The following is a 20,964-nucleotide window of genomic DNA, read 5'->3' on the forward strand; positions in this document are numbered from 1 at the left end:
TATGCGAATTTGCAAGTTGACAATTCAGGTGACAACAGATCCAACGTGTCCAGACTTGGCTGGTCTAAGGCCATCTGCTGCAAGTCGATATCCGATGGTGAGGACAGAGAATTAATGGGAAGGCGGGACAAAGCATCTGGCGTGGCATTCTGCTCACCTGAGATATGTCGGATATCGCTGGTGAATTGCGAAACAAAATCCAAGTGGCGTGTTTCGCAGGGAGAATATTTGTCCGGCTTAGAACGCAGTGCATATGTCAGCGGACGGTGATCAGTGTAGATCACAAATTGACGGCCCTCGAGTGAATGTTGGAAATGTTTTACTGAGAGGTACATTGCCCGGAGTTCATGGCCAAACGTGCTGTAATGTTGTTTTGCCGGTTTCAGCTGTCTTGAAAAGTATGCGAGAGGTTGTAACTGTTGTTGGTGTTGGCTGTTGCAACACTGCACCTACAGCTGTGCCTGATGTGTCAAGGACCAGAGAAAACTGGGCATCCGGTACAGGATGTGCAAGTAGAGATGTTGTCGCCAATTTTGTTTTCACTTCATTAAAAGCTTCAAGCTGAATCTCATTAAGTGAGATTTGCCCATTTTTCTTTTTCCTGTTACGTAACAGGTCGGAAAGACGAGCTAGGAAATCCGCGTAGTGTAGGATAAAGTGTTTATAATAGTTTAACAGACCGAGGAAGTGCCTTAGTTGGCAAAGTGAAGTGGGTGGTTGAAGGTCTTGAAGAGCCTTCACCTTTTCCAGTAACGGAGATATACCGTCTGGGCTGATAATGTGGCCCAGGAAAACTAGTGACGACACACTGAAAACACATTTATCAGGGTTAATCCTCACCTGGTATCTCTGAAACCATTCGAATAGTAGGCGGAGGTGAGGCACATTTCCTCAGGTGAGGCACTTGCCACGATAATGTCATCTATATAGTTATAGACAAAGTCCAAGTCACGCACTACTTCGTCCATGAAGCACTGAAATGTGCTAGCCGCATTTCGTAAACCAAAGGGCATAGTTAAAAATTCAAATGCTCCGAATGGAATCGTTACCGCAGTCTTGGGTATGTCGGTCGGATTCACTGGAATCTGATGGTAAGCCTTAACTAGGCCTAGTTTGGAGAAGGTCTTACAACCATGTTGAGAGGAAGCAAAGTCTTGTATATGTGGGATTGGGTAACGATCAGGTCATGGCATTGAGTCGTTGGTAGTCCCCAGTCGGACGCCAATCTCCGTCTTGTTTTGGGACCATATGCAAAGGGGAAGCCCATGGACTGAACGAGGGGCGTATTATTCCTAGCTGCAGCATATGGTTAAATTCTGCCTTCACTGCCTTAAGTTTATCAACAGGGAGGTGGCGAGGGCGTGAGAAAACAGGAGCACCTGTGGTCTCGATGTGGTGTTTTGTGGTGTGCGTGGGTTCGCTTACCACAAAATTTAAATTTGTTAACTCCAGGTAGGAGTGTAAGGCAGTTTGATACGGGTTATCTGAAGCTGCAATGAAGAATACTGGGCTGATAGTGGGGGTGTTTGTTTTTACACCAGAGACAGAAAGTTCTGTATTTGCGTCTATCAGCCGGCGTCTGCGCATATCCACTATCAGGTTGAAGTGGTGCAGGAAGTCCGCGCCTAGTATGGGGTAGGATAAATCTTCTATAATGAAGACCCACGTAAAATCTCTCCGTACTTCCAAGTCCAGAGAACGAGAAATTTGATCGTACATGGGATTGGGGAAGTGATTTACTGCCTGCAGTGTGATGGACGACACTGGAGGCTTCTCTGTGAGAAGTTTCAGTGGCCCGAAACTGCAGGCCGCTCCGGTATCAACCAAGAAACGTGCTTGGGATAGGGAGTTTGTGATCAAAGAGGCACGGTTGTTGAAAATATTCCGTGGAGAGCCTGCCGTGCTCAGCTCTCAAGACCTTAGTTCCCCTGGTTCATGTACGAACAGAGGTTTTTGCATTTCCGTGCCTCAGCGCCATAGCGACTATGATAAAAACATAGTCCTGGCGTGTTTGAACGGCGACGGTAGTGTGGAGAAGTCGAATGGATTTTGTAGCAGCATCTGGGCGAATAAGACCTACCCGCATTAAGCTTCATAACCTCTTTGGTGAGGCGCTCGATAGCGTCGAGAATAGCCACAGACACGGCATCTCGACTTGCATCCATAGTAATCGCGGAATATATAGAGGCTGCAGCCTGTGGGTGTGGGATGGAGGCAGTAGTAGGCCTCTTAGTGAAGTCTATCACTTTATCTGCCGATGCCACTATCTCATCAATGGGATGCTTCTCCAGCATGGGTGCCAGTATCGCCTTAACTTGTGGAGGCAGCCTCGAAAAGAAAAGCTGCTTTATAAGGGCACTGTCAGCGGGGACGTTTTCTGCCAGCTCCCTCATTCTGCTTGTTGTGTACTAACGTCTGGAACCTCCCGCTTAATACTATCGTAGGTTGCATGTGGAGGGGTATCCGTTATTAAATCTTTTATAACTGATGTTAACGACACAGGGAATGCACTGAAGAGTATGTGGAGTTGTCGTTGCTCCGAGATGTTATTCGCTGAAAAATAGGATTCGAGTTGAGCAAACCAAACTTGAACGTCGCCTGCAAAGGCAGGTAAAGTCATAGCCACTTTTTTTATAGGGGAAGCGACAAAACAGACCGAAAAGAAAAAAAAATTAACTATCCGAAATATAGATAGGACATTGTCAAAGGACCATGTGAGGAAAAAAGGGGAAATATTTAACACTAAACAAAAAATATGAGAGAAAATACTTAAAAGACGAAAAAAAAAGATTCCACAAAAAAAAGTAAAATAGAAAAATATACTCTTGAAAGTAAAAGGCAGTGGTAAAAGAGTTAATATATGCGTGTGTGTTTTTCTTTTTTTTTATTTGTGTGTGTGTCTATATATATATATATAGAGAGAGAGAGAGAGAGAGATGTTTTTTTAAAAAATGTGTATATACGTAAAGCCTGAAGTTAAATCGTTTTAAAAGGGTACTTACGTTTTCTTTGGCTGAAAGACAAAGAGAAATATTATATATTTTTTTTTTGGGGGGGGGTCTCTTTTCTGTATCGGTTGTCTCTTGCTTGAGTGTCTATGTGTACGCATGTGTGTGCGTGCATGCTTGCGTTCTTCTTAACCAAAACAAAAAAAAATGTTTAGTCACTTTTTTTTTTTTTGAACGCTCTCGCAGTCTGCCGCTTATGGACTGCTATGTGATGTGGTAGCATGCATTTTCTTCCAAGAGAATATATCGACCAAAAGATGTGGCACTGACCCCTTAAAATATTTTTATGTATATATTTATTCTCGGGTTAAGAAAACAGCAAAAGTCCAGTGCATAACAAGGAAGTAGCGCCTTTTTCTTTTTTTTTTTTTTTTGTCGAGCTCGAATTTTTAAAAATTCGATATGAAGTCGACAGCTCCGTGTTTATTTTTCTTTGCCGAGTCTGACGAAGGGTTTTATCATTGTTGTTCGTCCGCTGCCAGCGAAATTCTCTTTTTCCTCGCCGTCTGTATGCCCAACGTTGCCTGTCTTTAGTCAAATAACAGGGTGATGTGCCAGTTGTCTGTAAAGGAAAAGAGTTCTGGAAAAACGAGGTCCATTAGCACAAAGAGGAAAAAAGGAGGTTCAATGCCATTGTTGCTTGTTGAGTTACTTGTCAGTAGTAGTTCACTTTTTTTTTCTCTCTTGAAAAGTTCGCTTTTTGGGGCTGAATTTTAGCTCGCTGGTTTTTCTGTGCTGTGTCGGGTTTTACAAAAAATAAAGAAAAAGGGTCGCTATTCAGGATTGCTTGTATATTTTAGGGTTTAAAATGCTTTTAGGGCACAACCTAATAAAAAACATAATTCAATACAAGCTTCTGAAATGACGAACGCAACAACTTCATAAAAGGTAACACAGAAAAGGTTTATTAAGGACAATGTGATATGTTCCCTGTCAAAAGCTGGACGCCGGCTACCTGGTACTATCGCGGTAGTTATTCTCCGTGGAGTCGTCGATACCGCTAGAAATCACTGAGGTGGAGAGAGAGAAGAAAAAGGAGGTTCGTCGTGTTTGGTAGCTCTCTCAGTAAGGACGAGCTCTTATTCCTCAAACTAGATGCTGGCCGAATTCCTTAGAGGATAGGAAGGATCAATCCGCCGTACTCATGATTGGTCAGTATGTGGCCAAATAGCACAGGGGAGGGACCCTGATTCGACGAAGAAAAAAGTTCCATTTGTTTCTGCTACAGACTGTTTTACAAACATCGAAATTTTAAAATTAAAGTTTTATTTAAAAAAAAGAAAAAAGACAAGGTGTTTTTTTTTCGAGATATTTTTTTTCACCATTGAATTCACTTTGAAATTTTATTCAACAATGAAATGATAAAAAAAAACAACTTTTTGTTAAATATATTTTTAAAAAATTATTATAAAATATCTATAAAGTCTATTTTTTATGTCTGTAAAAGTTTATTGAAAGTTCAAATAAAGTGTATAATTTGATTGAAAAAAAAACACCTCGCCTTTTTTTTTCTTTTTAAATAAAACTAACTTTAATTTTAAAATTCGATGTTTAAAAAACAGTCCATAATATATATGTCATTATAAAAGTTCTATTTTTGTTTGATAAAAGGAACAAAACAGTTATAAAAAAAAAAAAAAGTTCTGTAAATATATTAAAAACGCACTCAGAAAGACACCCATTTATTTAAATATCTTTTATTTAAATACGTTCATTTTGTTACTTACTTAAAAAAAAATGTTTTGTAAATATATATTTTTTCTTTTAAATCTTCAAAAGTTTTGTAAAAAAAAAAAAAAAAAAACTGCTGGCGAATATTCGAGCATGTTTGCTATTTGACGTGTTTACAAACAACCGACGCTATATACTTGTGCCAATGTCAAGGTCGAATCACCGGTGTTAGTTGAAATGTGCGCTGGTCACCGCCAGGCGGCGTCGTCTGCTACAGGGTATCTATTCTTTACTTGATCCTTCGAAGGAAACCTTCATCTTCAGCATGTCTGTCTTCTTTTTTTTTTTTTGTTTTTTGCCAACTGATAATAACTTCTTTTCTTTAAAGTTTTTGATTGTTTGTTTTTACTAAAACATATTTAAATAAAAATAAGTTGTTTTAGAAGTAATATTGAAACCCTACATAAATAAAGTGATTAAAATATAGAACTAACAAAATCGAGAGAAAACAACTTACAAAAACCTGAAATACTTTAGAATTCACCGGAAGTTTGAACACGAGTATGAGAAAACAAAGGGAGACAATTCATGAAAATCAAAGATGGACGAACACGTGGTTCCAGCCAGTACGCTGTTTGTTAGAAATTTACCTTTTTTTGTCACAGATGACAAATTGGGTGAAATATTTAGCGAAACCGGCCCTGTTAAACGTGCCTTTGTTGTAAAAGAAAAAGGTAAAATATCGTTTTGTTCATTTTTCTGTTTAATTTGAAAATGTTTATCGTTACTCGATCTTGTGCAATTTACGCACTCAACACGCGTGTTCATCAACCGATCAGATTTTCTCATGTCTGTGTAATGTTAAATGATTTATAAATCAAATATAAAAGTAAACTGTTAAATATTACCATTTGAAAGATATACGAGCCTCAGTTACTAAGGACAGTGCTTAAAAACTAATATTGTAACTAATATCTGTTGTATTTCTTTGTGCATGCAGTGCAGACTGCAGGCAGCTCCATCAAGCAAACGAATCGAGTTAATCTATGAACTGATTAGCATCGAAGGAATCGAATCTGAATAATTTTTACGATTGTATGTTTTGTATTTATGGTGCTTCTACAGAATTTTAACCGAATCAAACCGACGGGTATGTTTTACAATAGGCAACAGGACGAAAAAGTGGTAAAAAAACAACAAAAAACAAATATATAACAAATCGTTCAAACCTCGACAATAAAAGAAAATACTGATAGAATGAATTATTGCCCCATTATTTTTCATTTATTTTCGAGTTTTGAGCGATTCTCTTGATTTCAAAGGTGGCAACAACCTCATGTTATTTTTATTTGCGTTTCAAACTTAAACGCTTTAAAATAGGTTAAAACACCAAAAACTTATCCAGGTAGGTAGAAGAGTAACGGTTATGGTTAACTTTCGTCACCCGTTGTTTACAAAGCCATTTGCCGGAAGTGACGTTTTATCTACGGATGATCAAAACCGTATAGAATGAACCTTTTTTTTATATAAGTTTTATTCAAACAGGCTTTATTTGAACTTAATGGACTTTTTTTTTTATTTATTAACTGTTTTATTCTTTTTATCAAACAAAAATAGAATTTTTATATTGACATATTATGGACTGTTTTTCGAACATCAAAATTTTAAAATTAGTTTTATTTAAAAAAAAAAAAAGAAAAAGAAAGACGGTGTTTTTTTTTTAAATTAAATTCTAAACTTTATTTGAATTTTTCAACAAACTTTTACAGACATAATGGACTGTTTTTCAAACATCGAAATTTTAAAATTAAAGTTTTATGACCCTTCTAGAGTTATCGAACTTACTTTCGAATTTGCAAGACTGCCAAATTGATTTCCAAATTGATTTCCAAATTATGAACATTTTAGCAAATACAGTAATGCCAGCGACAGAACTAGCAACAACAATCAGTGATGTGATTAAAGAAACGTCCTCTGCAAATACACTGAATATCATGAAATGATTGGCACGACGTGGCCTAATCACTAACCAACACGTAGGTACGTGAAAGAAAAATTCAAAGTTAACATATCTCAAAATGGAACAGCTCATCAGAAAGAGTATGCAGAGACCATTCTAATGATACTTGAACCATCTCTGTGGGACAAATAATAAGAAAGTTACAACAATTCTAAAGCTGAAATTTGAGGCTAATTTTGGACAATAGAATCAATGGATTTCCTTAACAAAGTTGTGACCGATATCAAGATTTTTCCCAGTTATTTTGTCATAACTTTCTTATTTCTTGTCCGATTTCAAAAAACCAAGTATCACTGGAGAGCTTATTGAATGGAGAACAAGAAAAATATATTTTGCAAGTTTATTAATCAATTATTTACAAGATTAAGAGGTGAAGAAGCACCGTTTTTTTTATTTCTCATACAAACACCAATAAATATATATATTTTTTTTTTACATTTCTCATGAACTTTTAGCATATAAATTAAAATTTCTTTTATCATATAAATTAAAATTTCTTTTAAATTATTAAAACTTTTAGAATTTAAAGTTTGCAAAATGTGCATAATAAAAAATATATTTATGAAAGTTTTATTTTTAATTTTAAAAATAACTTTTGTATTTTTTTTTAATTGTAAATTGGTTTATTAGTTTTTTATAGAAAAAAAGCAAAGTAACAAATGGAAGAAAAAAAAAGCAGCTCGAAATGATAAAATAGAAAAAATACATTGACGTTTGATTTTGCCGGGGAGAAATGTTTTGGTTTAATGAAATTAAAATAATTTAAATCCTAAAAGTTCATTATGCTGAAATAAGTTTTAATAATTGATATGCTAAAAGAAATTTTATACTTTTAGCCAGCCGTAGTCTGGTGTTATTGCCGTCGGAAAATATTTGTAAACAAAGTGCGTAGGTTAAAGATGGCGTTAGTGAAATTTTGAAAATTTTCGTAACGGCTTCACATTTTAGGTAAACTCAAAACCAATGAAGGTAAAGTCATATAGGCTTCATATTTCGCACAAATAAGGTTTAATATCTATATTAACGAATATATATAGTTTCAAAACTATTACAACTTGCCTTCAGGTCTAATAATGATGACTTAAATGACACAAAACTTCACTTCAAAAATTTTTTCACTTCTACTGGATGTATGAAAATAATTCAAATACCAGCATGTAGCGAAACATGTGTGCTATGTCATCAGTATCCGTGCTGCGTAGTTAACCCCACGGATACAGATGCTAAGCGCAAATCTATGACACATACCCCAGTGCACAAAATTTCGGCTTACTCAAGTTACCAGTGCCACTTAACCCTCGCAAAAGCCTTGGCATTTTCACATACCTACAACACGTGTACAAAATGTACTGACCCATGTCGAAGTATGAATCTCCAACATAGAAATGGAAGGCGCGTTATTGACGGCTATTGTTGGTCTTGTTCCAAATGCAAAAAAAACAAACATTAGAGCTGGTTCCTTCTTTGAAGGTAGCCATTTACGGCTACAAGACTTGATACAAATTTTGTATTGGTGGTCGTTGGGGGAACCAATAGTGACTGTTTGCAAAGAAACTGGCGTCTCTAAAAAATCTGTAATCGACTGGTATAATTTCATTCGCGATATATGCGCGATGATGATGCTAGAAAACCCAATACAATTAGGTGGTCCTGAACGAACAGTAGAAATTGACGAAAGTAAGTTCATGCATCGAAAATATCACCGAGGAAGATTCCGTCCAGGTCATTGGGTTCTTGGCATGGTAGAACGAGAAACGAACTTGACAATGATGGTGCCAGTCGAAACGAGAGATGCTGCCACCCTATTACCAATCATTTCACAGTACGTGAGACCAGGCACACGGATTGTGACAGATGGTTGGCGCGCCTATAATACATTACCGAACCATGCTGTGGTAAACCACCGGTATAACTTTGTGGACCCAAATGATCCTACTATTCACACAAATCGTGTGGAAGGTAGCTGGAGTCTTTGCAAAAATAAATTCAGGTCCATGAGGGGGACTAGCGATGCAAATTTTAATAGTCATCTACAAGAATTCCTTTGGCGGCGGCGAATCAAAAGCAATTATTTTGGGAATATAATGTATTGGATACGATTTTTTTATGATGTATGAGTTAACTACATGAACAATGAAAAAAACAAACTTTTTCTTTAAAAATTTTTTAAATTTTATGTTATAAAAGATCTATAAAGTCTATTTTTTTATATGAATGCAAAAATTTGTTAAAGAGTTAAAATAAACAAAGACTTTTCATTAAATATATTTAAAATAAATTATAAAATATCTATAAAGTCTATTTTTTATGTCTGTAAAAATTTGTTAAACAAAGACTTTTCGTTAATATCTATAAAGTCTATTTTTTATCTCTGTAAAAGTTTGTTGAAAAATTCAAATAAAGTTTAGAATTTAATTAAAAAAAAAAAACACCGTCTTTCTTTTTTTTTTTTAAATAAAACTAATTTTAAAATTTCGATGTTTGAAAAACAGTCCATAATATGTCAATATAAAAATTCTATTTTTGTTTGATAAAAAGAATAAAACAGTTAATAAATACAAAAAAAAGTCCATTAAGTTCAAATAAAGCCTGTTTGAATAAAACTTATATAAAAAAAAGGTTCATTCTATACGGTTTTGATCATCCGTAGATAAAACGTCACTTCCGGCAAATGGCTTTGTAAACAACGGGTGACGAAAGTTAACCATAACCAGAGTAACTTGTCTTGCTTTTGGTAATTATTATTAGGTATAACACTAATTTTGGTATTTTTTTAGATTAGTTCCACCTCCACAATTTCCTTTTAAATGACGACTTTTAAAGGTTTTCGACTATGTTGAATATGGAAATCGCATTGAAATTTTGCAGAGATGAGTAGTTATCGAGATATAAAAAGTTGTTTTATGCATTGTATTCTTTGGCGGCCATCTTTGTTACGCACGTAGATTTGTTTATGGCGCGCACACGCACGTAACAAAGATAGCCGCCAAAGAATACAATGCATAATACAACTTTTTATATCTCGCTAACTATTTATTTCTGCAAAATTTCAATGCGATTTCCGTATTCAGCATATTAGAAAACTTTTAAAAGTCATCATTTAAAAGAAAATTGTGGAGGTGGACCTAATCTAAAAATTTACCCTAATTTTCAACACAGCACAAATACGGCACTTCTGCATGACAGTGACATGAGGCGAATGTGTGTATTTTAGTTTCAAGAACGGCCGACAGAGGGCGTGTGCCAGCCGAACAGGGGTCAATAACTCATACCTTTCTAAAAGTTTGTGCAAAGACTATCCCTTGGAAGGGGTTTTTGAACAAATAAGGGAACCCTATTCCTTATCACTGTGCAAAAACACTAGATTCCAATAACGGTATAACTGGAAATGTTTTCTCAATTATTAAATCATTTCTCCCTGAAAGGCTCATAAGAGTAGTGGTTGGGCAGAAATCAGAAGCCCACAGTATTAATGCTGGTGTCCCTCAAGGGTCCATCCTAGGCCCAACTCTCTTCCTGATCTACATCAATGATCTCCCAAAACACATACTTAAATCATTCATTGACCTCTATGCTGATGACATGACCATCTATGGCAACACATCAAAGGCTGTAAATGACAAAGTTTTCTCTGATTCTCTTTCCTCTGATCTTGAGCGCGTGGTACAATGGGGGAAGAAGTGGCTGGTTACTTTAAATGCATCTAAAACCAAGCTTCTATCTTTACATCATCAACGCTCTGATCCACATCTGGCATCAATTGAAATGGATGGCTCTCGTCTTGGGAGGATCCATGTTTTGACAAGCTTCTGAGATTGACATTTATTCCTGATCTGAAATGGAACACGTACATCAAGTCTGTTGCCAAGGTCGCTGGAAAAATGGTGGGATCCTTCTACCGCTCCAGTAGATATCTCACTGCTGATGCAATTCTCTATCTATATAAAAGCCAAGTACGTCCAAGGATGGAGTACTGTTGCCATATCTGGGCAGGAGCTGCTAAAAACAGCCTATCCTGCCTTGACAGAGTACAAAATAGACTTCGTAGCCTATTGGGGATGCCCTTTTCTTTTCCCTGCAACCTCTCTCCCACAGAAGGAACGTTGTGAGCCTGTAGTTGTTTTATCGTTATTTCCATGGGAAGTGCTCGTCTGAGCTCCAATCTCTGGTCGCTCCTTGCCAATCTTTCACAAAAAATACCCATCTAGCTGAAACCACTGTCAGTAATTTTCCCCACTCTTTATCTGTGCCTAAATCAAAACGTGGATTCCATGAACAAAGCTTCTTTCTTAGAAGTGCATGCCTGTGGAACTCTGTTCCATTTGCCTATATGTTTTGAAAATTCAAATATTTCAGGTTTGTATTAAATTTGATCTATAGACATCAATTAAGCAAAATTACTTGAATTTCAATTTCTTAACAGTCTTTTAATTGGAGACATTTTCTAGGATCAAAATCATGCAATAAATTTTGATTAAACTTGGAATAAGGATTCTAAACAATGCTTAGTCGCATTTTATCTTAATTATGATCTTCATAAGGAGACATAAAACTGGTACAAAACTGTTCTGTTCGAAAAATTAATTTTACCCGTCCTGAGATGGGTAATTCTAGGTATCTATAAGAATATACTTAAATCAAACCTGTTGGATTTAATATAATCTGACATTTATATATTTTTATATTGCAGGAAATTCAAATAAAAGCCGTGGTTTTGGTTATGTCACTTATTCCTTTGAGTAAGTAAACCCACCTTTTTTAAAATATTTATATACCCAAATTTTTATTATAATAGATTTGATTTCTGTAACAAAAACTGCCACAAAGTGATCATTTATTCTCAAAGATATTACATCTCGATATGGAACAAAAAACAATTTTTTTGTAAAATTTCTAATAGAAAATTTTGTTCTTTGATATGATTAGGGCCTGTTTGAAAATCAATTTTCCTTTTTTGTTTGAGAACAAATGGACTATAATACTTGATGTTTGCCTTTAAACTTTCATTGAATTACTAATCATTAGTTTAAAGAATTTTAAGCACTACTAATTATAGTAAATAAATTTACTCAATAGATTTTTTTTAATATCAGCATTTGTTTACTTTTTGTAAGTGTTCAAAGGCGATTTTGAACCATTTTAACTGTTGAATTAGATGCAAAAGTTTTATTTCTTATTTTATTTACTAATGAGTTACTACTTATCAAGACTAAAAGCCACTTGAGGATAATAAGGGTTAATGATATGGATTGATTGTCAGTTGAAAGATAAATGAGAGTATTAAGAATAATTGATTGAACAAAATTTCATTATGTGAAGGAATCTGGTGATATTGAATTTGATGGTGACCCTGTTGTAATTTGTAAGGAAGTAGTCTTCTGGTAATGTCTTCCACAGATGAGAGTATTTTCCATGGGCAGAGATCATCCTTACAAACTTTCAAATTTGATTTTGGACTCTGTTTGAACAAAGAGTCCTCTGAGCGGCACCTCTCCAAATGTAGCAACAGTACTCTATTTTAGGATCTGACTCTTATATAAGTAGAAAGATTGCATTGTTTTGTTTTTGTTGTTTTTTTTCAATGAACTTAGCAAATAAACACTATTAAATATTTCTATTTATCAGCTTAAATGCTAATTGATTCATAGTAAATACAAAAAATGTGTAATTCCCATAGAGGCAAGAAATCAATGCCTCTGTTCAATCTCGAAAGACAAAGGATACCCCCCTGTAGTGGCAGCTGCGCGTGTAATTGTGAGGCAAGGGTTGCGCAATCCCCAACCACTCCTCTCCTGAATTGGCACTGTTTGAGCCCAGTGGCAAGGAGAAGTCTAGGATGACTTGGAAACAATACTGAGATAAGCAGAAACCACATACAGCATCTGGAAGTCCCAAATAGTCACCCATTTAGTACTGACCAGGTTCAACATTGCTTAACTTTGGTGATCTAGTGGGAACCGGTGTGTCAATATGGTTATGCTGTATATAGAGGCAAGAAATGCATGTACAAAAAAACACTAAGTTATCACACAATTTTATTAATATAGAAATTTCTTAACATTAATGCACTGTCAAATTAATCTTTTTTTTATTTTAGTTTTCATTTCATTCTTTTTTGTTTTGTATTTTTTAGAGAAGATGCACAGAAGGCAAAAGAAACGATTAACACAATCAATGGCAGAAAAGTGTTTGTCTCGTTTGCTGAGAAAAAGCACAAACTGGCAGAAACAAAAAATACAGACGTTGAATCTTCAAAAGGTTATTTTTAAAATCTTTTTTATATACAAAACCTTTCGATACGAACATTCATTTTTTTTTTCTTCACAAAGCTTAAGTGATAGATTTTCAGGCCATTTCGTGAAGTTTAATATTGATTATTAAACTAAAGCATATTTAAATTAATATCAGTTTTGTATATCCCAACAAATCAGGGCTTTAATCTGCTCAAAATCATATTTTGTCTTCTCCTCATGGACAGAGAAGATCATCCTTACTCGCTTTCAAAGTTAATTTTGCACTCTGTTTAAAGACAGTATTGTAGGTGAGCAAGAAAATTGCATGTAGCTCATCATCCAGAGAGTGTATGTGATTAATTTGCAATGTTTTTCCCTACCTCTCCATCTGAGTAGTGGCAACATGTTGGCGAGCAGTTGCCAAGGACATGGCAACAAGCGTCAAGGATGACTTGGTTGAGCTCTCAGGTTCTTAATTGGTTAGTCTTCAACAGTGAATTTCTTACAATGATTCAGGCTAGGGAAGAAACTCGCTCAACCTGACTAGTTTGAGCACTATTGCAACAACATTCATATTATTTGGATTCTTTGAACTACAGTTCTCCTCTTGAGTTTCATCTTCACAACGTTTCGGTCAATGTCACCTCCGACCTTCTTCAGGTGTATTTTGTCGAACTCTGGAACATTTCTGTCGTTCTCATCTTGAGCATTATTTTCAATAAAATATACTCTAAATATAAAATAAATAATGAAAATAACACTCAAGATGAAAATAGTAATCCAAAGAATCCAAATAGTGCAAAAAATCCATCCTCATCTCAAAAATTTACAAAAAATTTTTTTTGTTTGTTTTTTTTTTTTTTGTTGAAAGGTTAAGAAATATCTATTAAGGAAGAGGAACTCTCACATAGCTTTGATGCAATGTAAGGCAGAAGTGATGTTTTTCTCTCTTTCCAGCTTTAACATTTAAATCTGAAAGATATGAGAGGTATTTGCTGTTAGTGAGTAATCAAGCTTGGTTACAGTTTTTCTTTTATAAAACAGAAAAACATGGACAATTAATAACATGGTACATTATTTAGATTATGGTGGAAGAAGAAAAGTAGTACAGACCTCTGTGATAAACACAGAAGAAAATGGTGATGATTGTATTTATTTTTGCATTAGGAAGTTTCTATTAAGTTTTAGAGTTCTATGAATTTTTAGTTAAGTTTATGGTATTATGATCACAGCAAAATGGTACTATAATATCCTCTGTATAATTGGAGAAAGCATTTAAAAGTTGACTTATGTTGTTGAGTGGTGAGGGTTGTTAATCATTTTGAGAAGGTCTTTACTCTCTTGTTTGTTTTTGTTTTTCTATTTTTCACTAACAAATTTTTCTTTCTTTTTTTCTTTCCTTAGAACCAGCCAAAGATACGTATAAACAGACTGCCAAATATGATAAAACAAGAACCTTGGTTGTGTCGGGATTCATCAAGGGAACACCACTTGATAAAGTGAAGGAAAATGTGGAGTAAGTATCGTTCTACAATTGTCATCCCATAATTATTCGATTTCAATTTAAAAATAATTTTTTTATTTGCAAATCAGAATATTTATAATTTTGTGCCAATGTCAAATACCATTCTCCATGAGAGTGATTTTCCACAACTGCCTCAAATAGACATCCATTATTAAATCAGAATAGGAGACACTCATGCAACAAACAAAATACCAAGGCCTTATATATGATATGAAAAGAAACCGGAATCTTAAGATCTCCATCATTCCAGTAATTATAGCATAACAAATGCAAAACGGAAAGAAAAAGATAATGAAATATCAAGTTCTTATGTATGGCATAAAAAGAGATTAGAATTTTAGGAAGAACTCCATTATTCCAGTAATTACAGGAGCAACTGGATTACTGAAAAATAATGTCAAAAACTATCTGGAAAACCAAGTACAAGAGAAGTACAAACAATTGCATTTAAATGAATAATTAGAATCTTAATAATATTTCTGCATTAGAATGTTTGAAATACTGGGTGAATGTCTGGCATGCGGTAGGATGCCTTATCCTTAGCTGGAACAAAATAAGAAAATTTATTAAAAAAAAAAAGAAGCAACAGAGCATGTGCGTTGGAAGAGATATACACATATTGTTACTTCAGTTTGCTTGCAGAAATTCTCCTCTGAACCAAATTACCATAAGTTTACAACAACAGATGCCACATACAAATTTTTTATGTCTAACCTATTATACACCAGCTTATGTAATTACAACGCCTTCACAGACACATTTATTCATTAAAATAAAATCGCATTATACTTCCTAGGAGAAACATTATCACGATCACCTACATTTTTAGAGGAAGTAGTTTGTATTTTTCCCTTTAATTCTAAAGTCCTTTTGCCGTTCCCAGTCATCACCAGGAAGAGTTATCCACATTATTACCACATAAACCTTACACCCTTTGTAATCGGATCATAAACTCAGATACTTAACATTAACTTTCCTTTCCACATTTCTAAAATAACAATTTCTCCCTTCCAAAAATCCCTTATTCCCCATTGGCCTAATGAAACGATTATTCTGGTTTATGATCTTATAACATAAACAAACACGGTCAACCTTTACAAATATGTCTGCTCTCTCTTAACGCTGCAATTGTTAAACAATAAATTAACCCAATTTCCTTAAAATACTTAACTATTAATTATTTATACCGGTATATATAGAATTTTTTCTTATATATTAACAAAGCAATTAGAAACTTTTATAATTTGTAACTCTGTAAAACTTCTTACCATTTTTATTCTAGACAGGAGAAATTGATTTTTTTTTTTTTTTTTTTTTTAAATTAAATCGAATTGATTAAATTCCATAATATGTCAGAAACTTAATGGATAATTATGACTAATAGTGCATTAAACATTATTGGTACTTATGATACAGTGACAAAAGTAGTAATGTTACTATTTAGCAAGCCATTATTAACATGTAGAGAGCAGTGTTCTTTTTGTACTTACACCTAACAATTTAATTAAAAAACAAAAAGATATGGTAAAACTTAATTTTGAAAATACTATTTATTAAAACAATAGCGTGGAGGTAATATAAGTGCATAAACACTGTTATTTGAAAATACTGTTGGCAAATTAATTTAAAAAATAAGTCATTTCAGTTTATGTATTTGTGCCCTATTTGCGTTTTATAAAGAATAATATTGAATCAAGTTATATACGCCTTTAAAGTACGCTTACGTGCAAATTATGGGCAAGGGAGTTATTGTTTACCTTCACCGGCTAAACAATGATGGCTGATTTACTCAGAATCAATGTTTATATGTACTTTAAATGCTTATAACTAAAATTAAATGTTTTGTTTTCATTTTTGAATGCAAATACGTCACAAAGCAAAATAAATTGTTTTTGCTATATTTTCCCAATTTTCTTTTCTTTTAGGTATATATATAGAAAAATGTTTGCGCATATTTTTAACACTTATGATATTGGTGGATGTTTAGGAAAATGTACCCCCACCCCCTACGTCTTAATTCCACAATTTACACTTTTTTTTCCTTCCTTCATCTTAATCTCTTTGATTACAAACTTAAATTTCAGATTTTAAAAAAATTTTGAAAAATAAAATATTATCGTCGGAGATCAGTTTTCAATTATAAAGTTCTACTAAATTGAGCAAATACTTTATGACTATCACCGAGAAAAATATTGTGACAAGATTTGTTTTTTTGTTAATCTTTGTATAAGAGTTAATGTTGTATTGTGCTTTTGTGTTATTTTTTTTCTTTTGTTTAAAATGTTCATATTCAATTGATTTTTTTTTCTTTTTTATTATTGAATAAAAAAATTTAGAGGGTAGCAAAGAATTTCATGCAATATCAACTCCTTTTACGTTTAACTTATATAATAAACTGAATCGCTTCCTTTTTAAAAACTAACAATTTGATTAAAAATAAATGGATATAATCTGAAAAATTGTTGGATTACCAAAGATTTTTTCTTTAATAAATAAAAACATTGTAAATGTTTAATTTATCCTAAAAGCAATTTAGATTTTTTATTTTTAAATATTGTTTCTTTAACATTGAAAATATTTTACTTTTCAGATTCTTGAAGAATGTTGCCTCACTTACTTACCCTGTTGAAAAAAATGAAAAGAACTTTGCGCTGGTTGCCTTTAGATCGATACGAGATGCCAGGCGTGCAATGAACAAATTAAATGGCAAGGAAGTGGCAGGTAATGACACAAATTCTTGTTTTCATTTTTAATCTTCTAAATAAGATGAAAATAAATTTCTTCAGATTCATTTCTGTTAAAATTGAAAATTAGTCACTTTTTTTTTTTAAAGACAAAGAATTAGTATGACAATGGTGAGATGAGAGAGCAGCTCATAATGAGTATAAGAGTTTGGAAGTGAATGTGAAATTATAAGGAAGCAACAAGGCTAAGAAGGTGATAATCTTCTTTAAGCAGGAAAGAATTACTCTTATGAGTTGGTTAGTATATCGAGTATGATAGAAAATGTTTGGAAAAATACCATCTTTTATTATTTTTTTTATTTTTATTTTTTTGCAAGGAGGAGTAATGTTTTTTATTGTTGTCATGGTATCACCCTCCTAAGGATTACTTTCTCTCTATTTTTTTTCCTAGTGATATACTAGCAAAAATGTGACCAGATTTATTCCAAGGGATATGAGACCTCTTTTTAGCTGAATTTCATTTTTTTTTTTTTTTTTTTCCCTCTACATCCTTATTTTTTCATCATTTGGTTGATTTTATTTATCTTTCTCTTCATCTTTCTCTTGCTTTGTCTTTCTTTCTCTTTTGCTGTTTTTATTGCTCTTCGTCTCTGATTTGTTTTGCTTTGTCTCACGTCATACTTGAAATGATTCACAATGTGTGTAGGAGGGTAAGAAAACTTTTGTTTCATCAAAGAATTATTCCCCTCTCCACATACACACTTAGTCTTTCTCTTGCTAACGACTGTGCTTTTTTTTCTTATTTTTAGCTTCAAAATAAACTTTGAACAGTCTAGTTAGAGAAAAAGGCTAACTTTAACAGAATTTAATGAATTTAAAAGTAAAAATGAAGTTAAAAAATGCTATTATTCATAGTTTCAGTATGAATAATAGCATTGTAGAGTTAACCCCTCATCTCCATGAAGATGAGATTTATGTAGGAACACCCTAAAAAAATGTTTCAGGATTTAGAGTAGAAGATCAGTTTTGCGTATGAATTTAATGTAAAATTACTCCCTATTCTCCACCATCTAGCATTTTATATTCATTTTATTGTTTTGTAGAGTATCTAATTAGGCAATTACATTTGGTTTTATAAATTTGGGGGGAGGGGGCTGCCACTTACAGTTAGGGTTAATGATAGGATTACTACAGGAGCTTGTTCGGGAAGAAAGGGGATTGCCACTCAGGTTTCGTTAGTGGCAGGTTAAAGCTTTACCACTCAAGCCTAGGGTTAATGAATAGTAGGTTAAGTAAATACTTTTTTTTATTATTACTTTTACTAACCTTACATTATAACCCCCCTCCCCCTTCCAAATGCACAGAATAATTTTTGCCTAATTGTAAGACAGGTATTTTTTTTTTTTTTTTTTTTCTTAGGACAATCCTAAAAAGCTGCAATAGCTCAAAAATGAGGGATTATTTTACATTTATTGGAAAATTAATTTCAATTTTAGCTTTTTATTTTGGCCATTGACTGCTCACATGCCCGATATTTACTGTTAATATTTTGTTTGAAATATAGAAATACTATATACTCCTAGGCAAAGCTATGTCGAATTAGTAAGAAATTAAATGCACTTCATGAGGATGTAATTTTTAAGATTATTGTTAAAAATGTTTACCAGGCATAAATAGTTGAGAATTCTGTTTTCTTTAAAAGAATTTGATATTTTATAAAAATGATGTAATCTTTTTTTTTTTTTTTTCTCCTCAGAAGGATGTACTTTAAAAGTAATCCAGCAATCATACGATCCTAACTTCCTCCCATCAAAAGTTCTCAAAATGAGACGTTTGATTGTTCGAAATCTTGCATTTACCGTAAGTTGAAACCAACTGGACATGTTTTGATCTTTTTCTTCTTACAGTATTGTTGAATAGGCTGGATTTTTTTGTGGAATTTTTAGTATTGGTTAATTACTTTAATTTAGTTATAAATAAATCATTGTTGAATGGACTGGATTTTTTGTTTTTGAATTGCTAGTATTCGTTAAGAATATTTAGTTTCAGCTGAGAAGAAAGAAAAAAATGTTTAGTTTTTTTATTTATTTTATAGCATGTTTTTTATTTATGGTTTTTTTTTTTTGAATACTAAAATAATGACAGTTTTAAAAGATTGATTGGGTGGGTTTTAGGGGTTTATTTATTGTAACTACCTGTCTCAACTGTATGTTTACTTGCAATTTGTTTTGTTTTTCTGTTTTGTAAACAATACTTTTTGATGTTTTCTTTTAATAAAAGGTAAGTAACACTGTATAAGTGAGTACAGTTACATACCTTTTCTAAAATGGCAGACGTTGGAAATAGTTCTGACTCGCACAAAGTATTCTTTGGAACAAATTAATTTAATTAAATTCTATTCTTCTTAACAACATGCTGCAACAATTCACAACAGAAACTGATAAAGCAAAATCAAATATTGATTTTGTGAGAAGAAAGTTATTGATGATAAAGAAACAATAAAGAAACTGGCTTTACTTTATATATTAGGAGAAAGACTGGCGGTGGAGAATACTGAGTTCATGTAAAAATTTGGTTTATCAACTATTTTGACATTAAAACAGTAGAATGTCTATATTTACCTATTTTATAACCTATATATCATAGTCCATATACTACATAATGTCAGTAATATTTACATAATTGTGTACATTGATTTTCTATATAGGTTTTTGTACAGACATTTTTTCTGTTCATTCTCAAACTTTTTTTTTTCAAGGTTAATGAAGAAGACTTGAAAAAATCTTTTGAAAAATTTGGAGAAGTCCATGAAGTTGTCATACCAAAAAAGAGTAAGTAGCATTTTATTTGGTCTTAAAATTCTGAATTTTACTCAATTTACTGTCTTGAATTTGAGATTAATTTTCAGGTTTTTTTTATTTATTTAAAAATTTTTCAGAATTTTTTTTTCTTTAAATCAGTTTTCACATTTTTATGACAGGTTTTTTATTTTCTGTCAATTTTATGTGTGAAATAGTATCTTTATTTAATATAGAAATTGAATGCACACAACTTAAGAATAATCATTTTTATTAAATATTTGGACCATTTATCAAAGTTTGACCATTTATCGCACTGACAATAAAATAAATACAATCAACATCACAAGGTTAACTAATTTGCATATGGTTTTACATAAGGACATCTCATTAATTAAATCTTTGTTTTTACTGTTTTCTAATTTAGTGATTATTTTAATTTTAGTATGATCCAATTTTATTCATGGATATTTTATTTTTATATTGTGAATAAAGGTTTGGGAATATTTGGGAGATGAAAAGTGTCTTTTCGGTTAATTTATTTCTGGTAGTTGTAATTTTTGGTTTCCTCTATTTTCTCTAACAAACTAGGTACATATGTTTAATATAACATTCATAATTATTCATCATGATCTCTAAATTTTACAAATTATTGGTTTGATGAGAAAATGAACTATGTCCATTTTTATCAAAGAGAATATTAGTGCATTAAATGCATATCGGTTAATAATATTGGAGGAAAATAATTGACAAAATTAATAGTAATAACAATAGTCAAATTGTGTTCTTGAATTTTGTGTAACTTAACCCCTGATGTGACCTGATGTGGCCTTAATATATTCTTCATAGATTTCCTTATTTGTAATTATTCTGATTCATATAGTTAGTAATAGATTAATTGTAATTTTGACTAGCCTATAACACATACTGGCATGCTCAGGAGGTTAAACAATAATTTTGATGTTATCAATCTACAATAAATGACATATGCTTGTTCACTTGAGCAAACACACTTATTTAAAATG

The 20,964-nt window shown here is 32.8% G+C and overlaps 1 protein-coding gene across 3 annotated transcripts in view; it reads left to right on the forward strand.

The window, feature by feature from the left end:
- Positions 1-20,964, forward strand: part of LOC145248017 (RNA-binding protein 28-like) — a 104,455-nt gene that overhangs the window by 13,041 nt on the left and 70,450 nt on the right. Inside the window, exons 1-7 of one of the 3 annotated variants that reach the window (XM_080109709.1) lie at positions 5,249-5,413; positions 11,390-11,438; positions 12,833-12,957; positions 14,337-14,448; positions 17,048-17,178; positions 18,898-19,001; positions 19,900-19,972. In XM_080109709.1, coding sequence (XP_079965835.1) covers positions 5,281-5,413; positions 11,390-11,438; positions 12,833-12,957; positions 14,337-14,448; positions 17,048-17,178; positions 18,898-19,001; positions 19,900-19,972 — 727 coding nt within the window. In that variant the 5' untranslated portion in view covers positions 5,249-5,280. Of the gene's footprint in view, positions 1-5,248; positions 5,414-11,389; positions 11,439-12,832; positions 12,958-14,336; positions 14,449-17,047; positions 17,179-18,897; positions 19,002-19,899; positions 19,973-20,964 lie in introns of those variants that run through there. The other 2 variants (XM_080109710.1, XM_080109711.1) reach the window with 2 other exon arrangements.

This window comes from Euprymna scolopes, chromosome 26 (genome assembly GCF_053919585.1).
Source record: "Euprymna scolopes isolate OS-2025 chromosome 26, ASM5391958v1, whole genome shotgun sequence".
NCBI lineage: Eukaryota > Metazoa > Mollusca > Cephalopoda > Sepiida > Sepiolidae > Euprymna > Euprymna scolopes.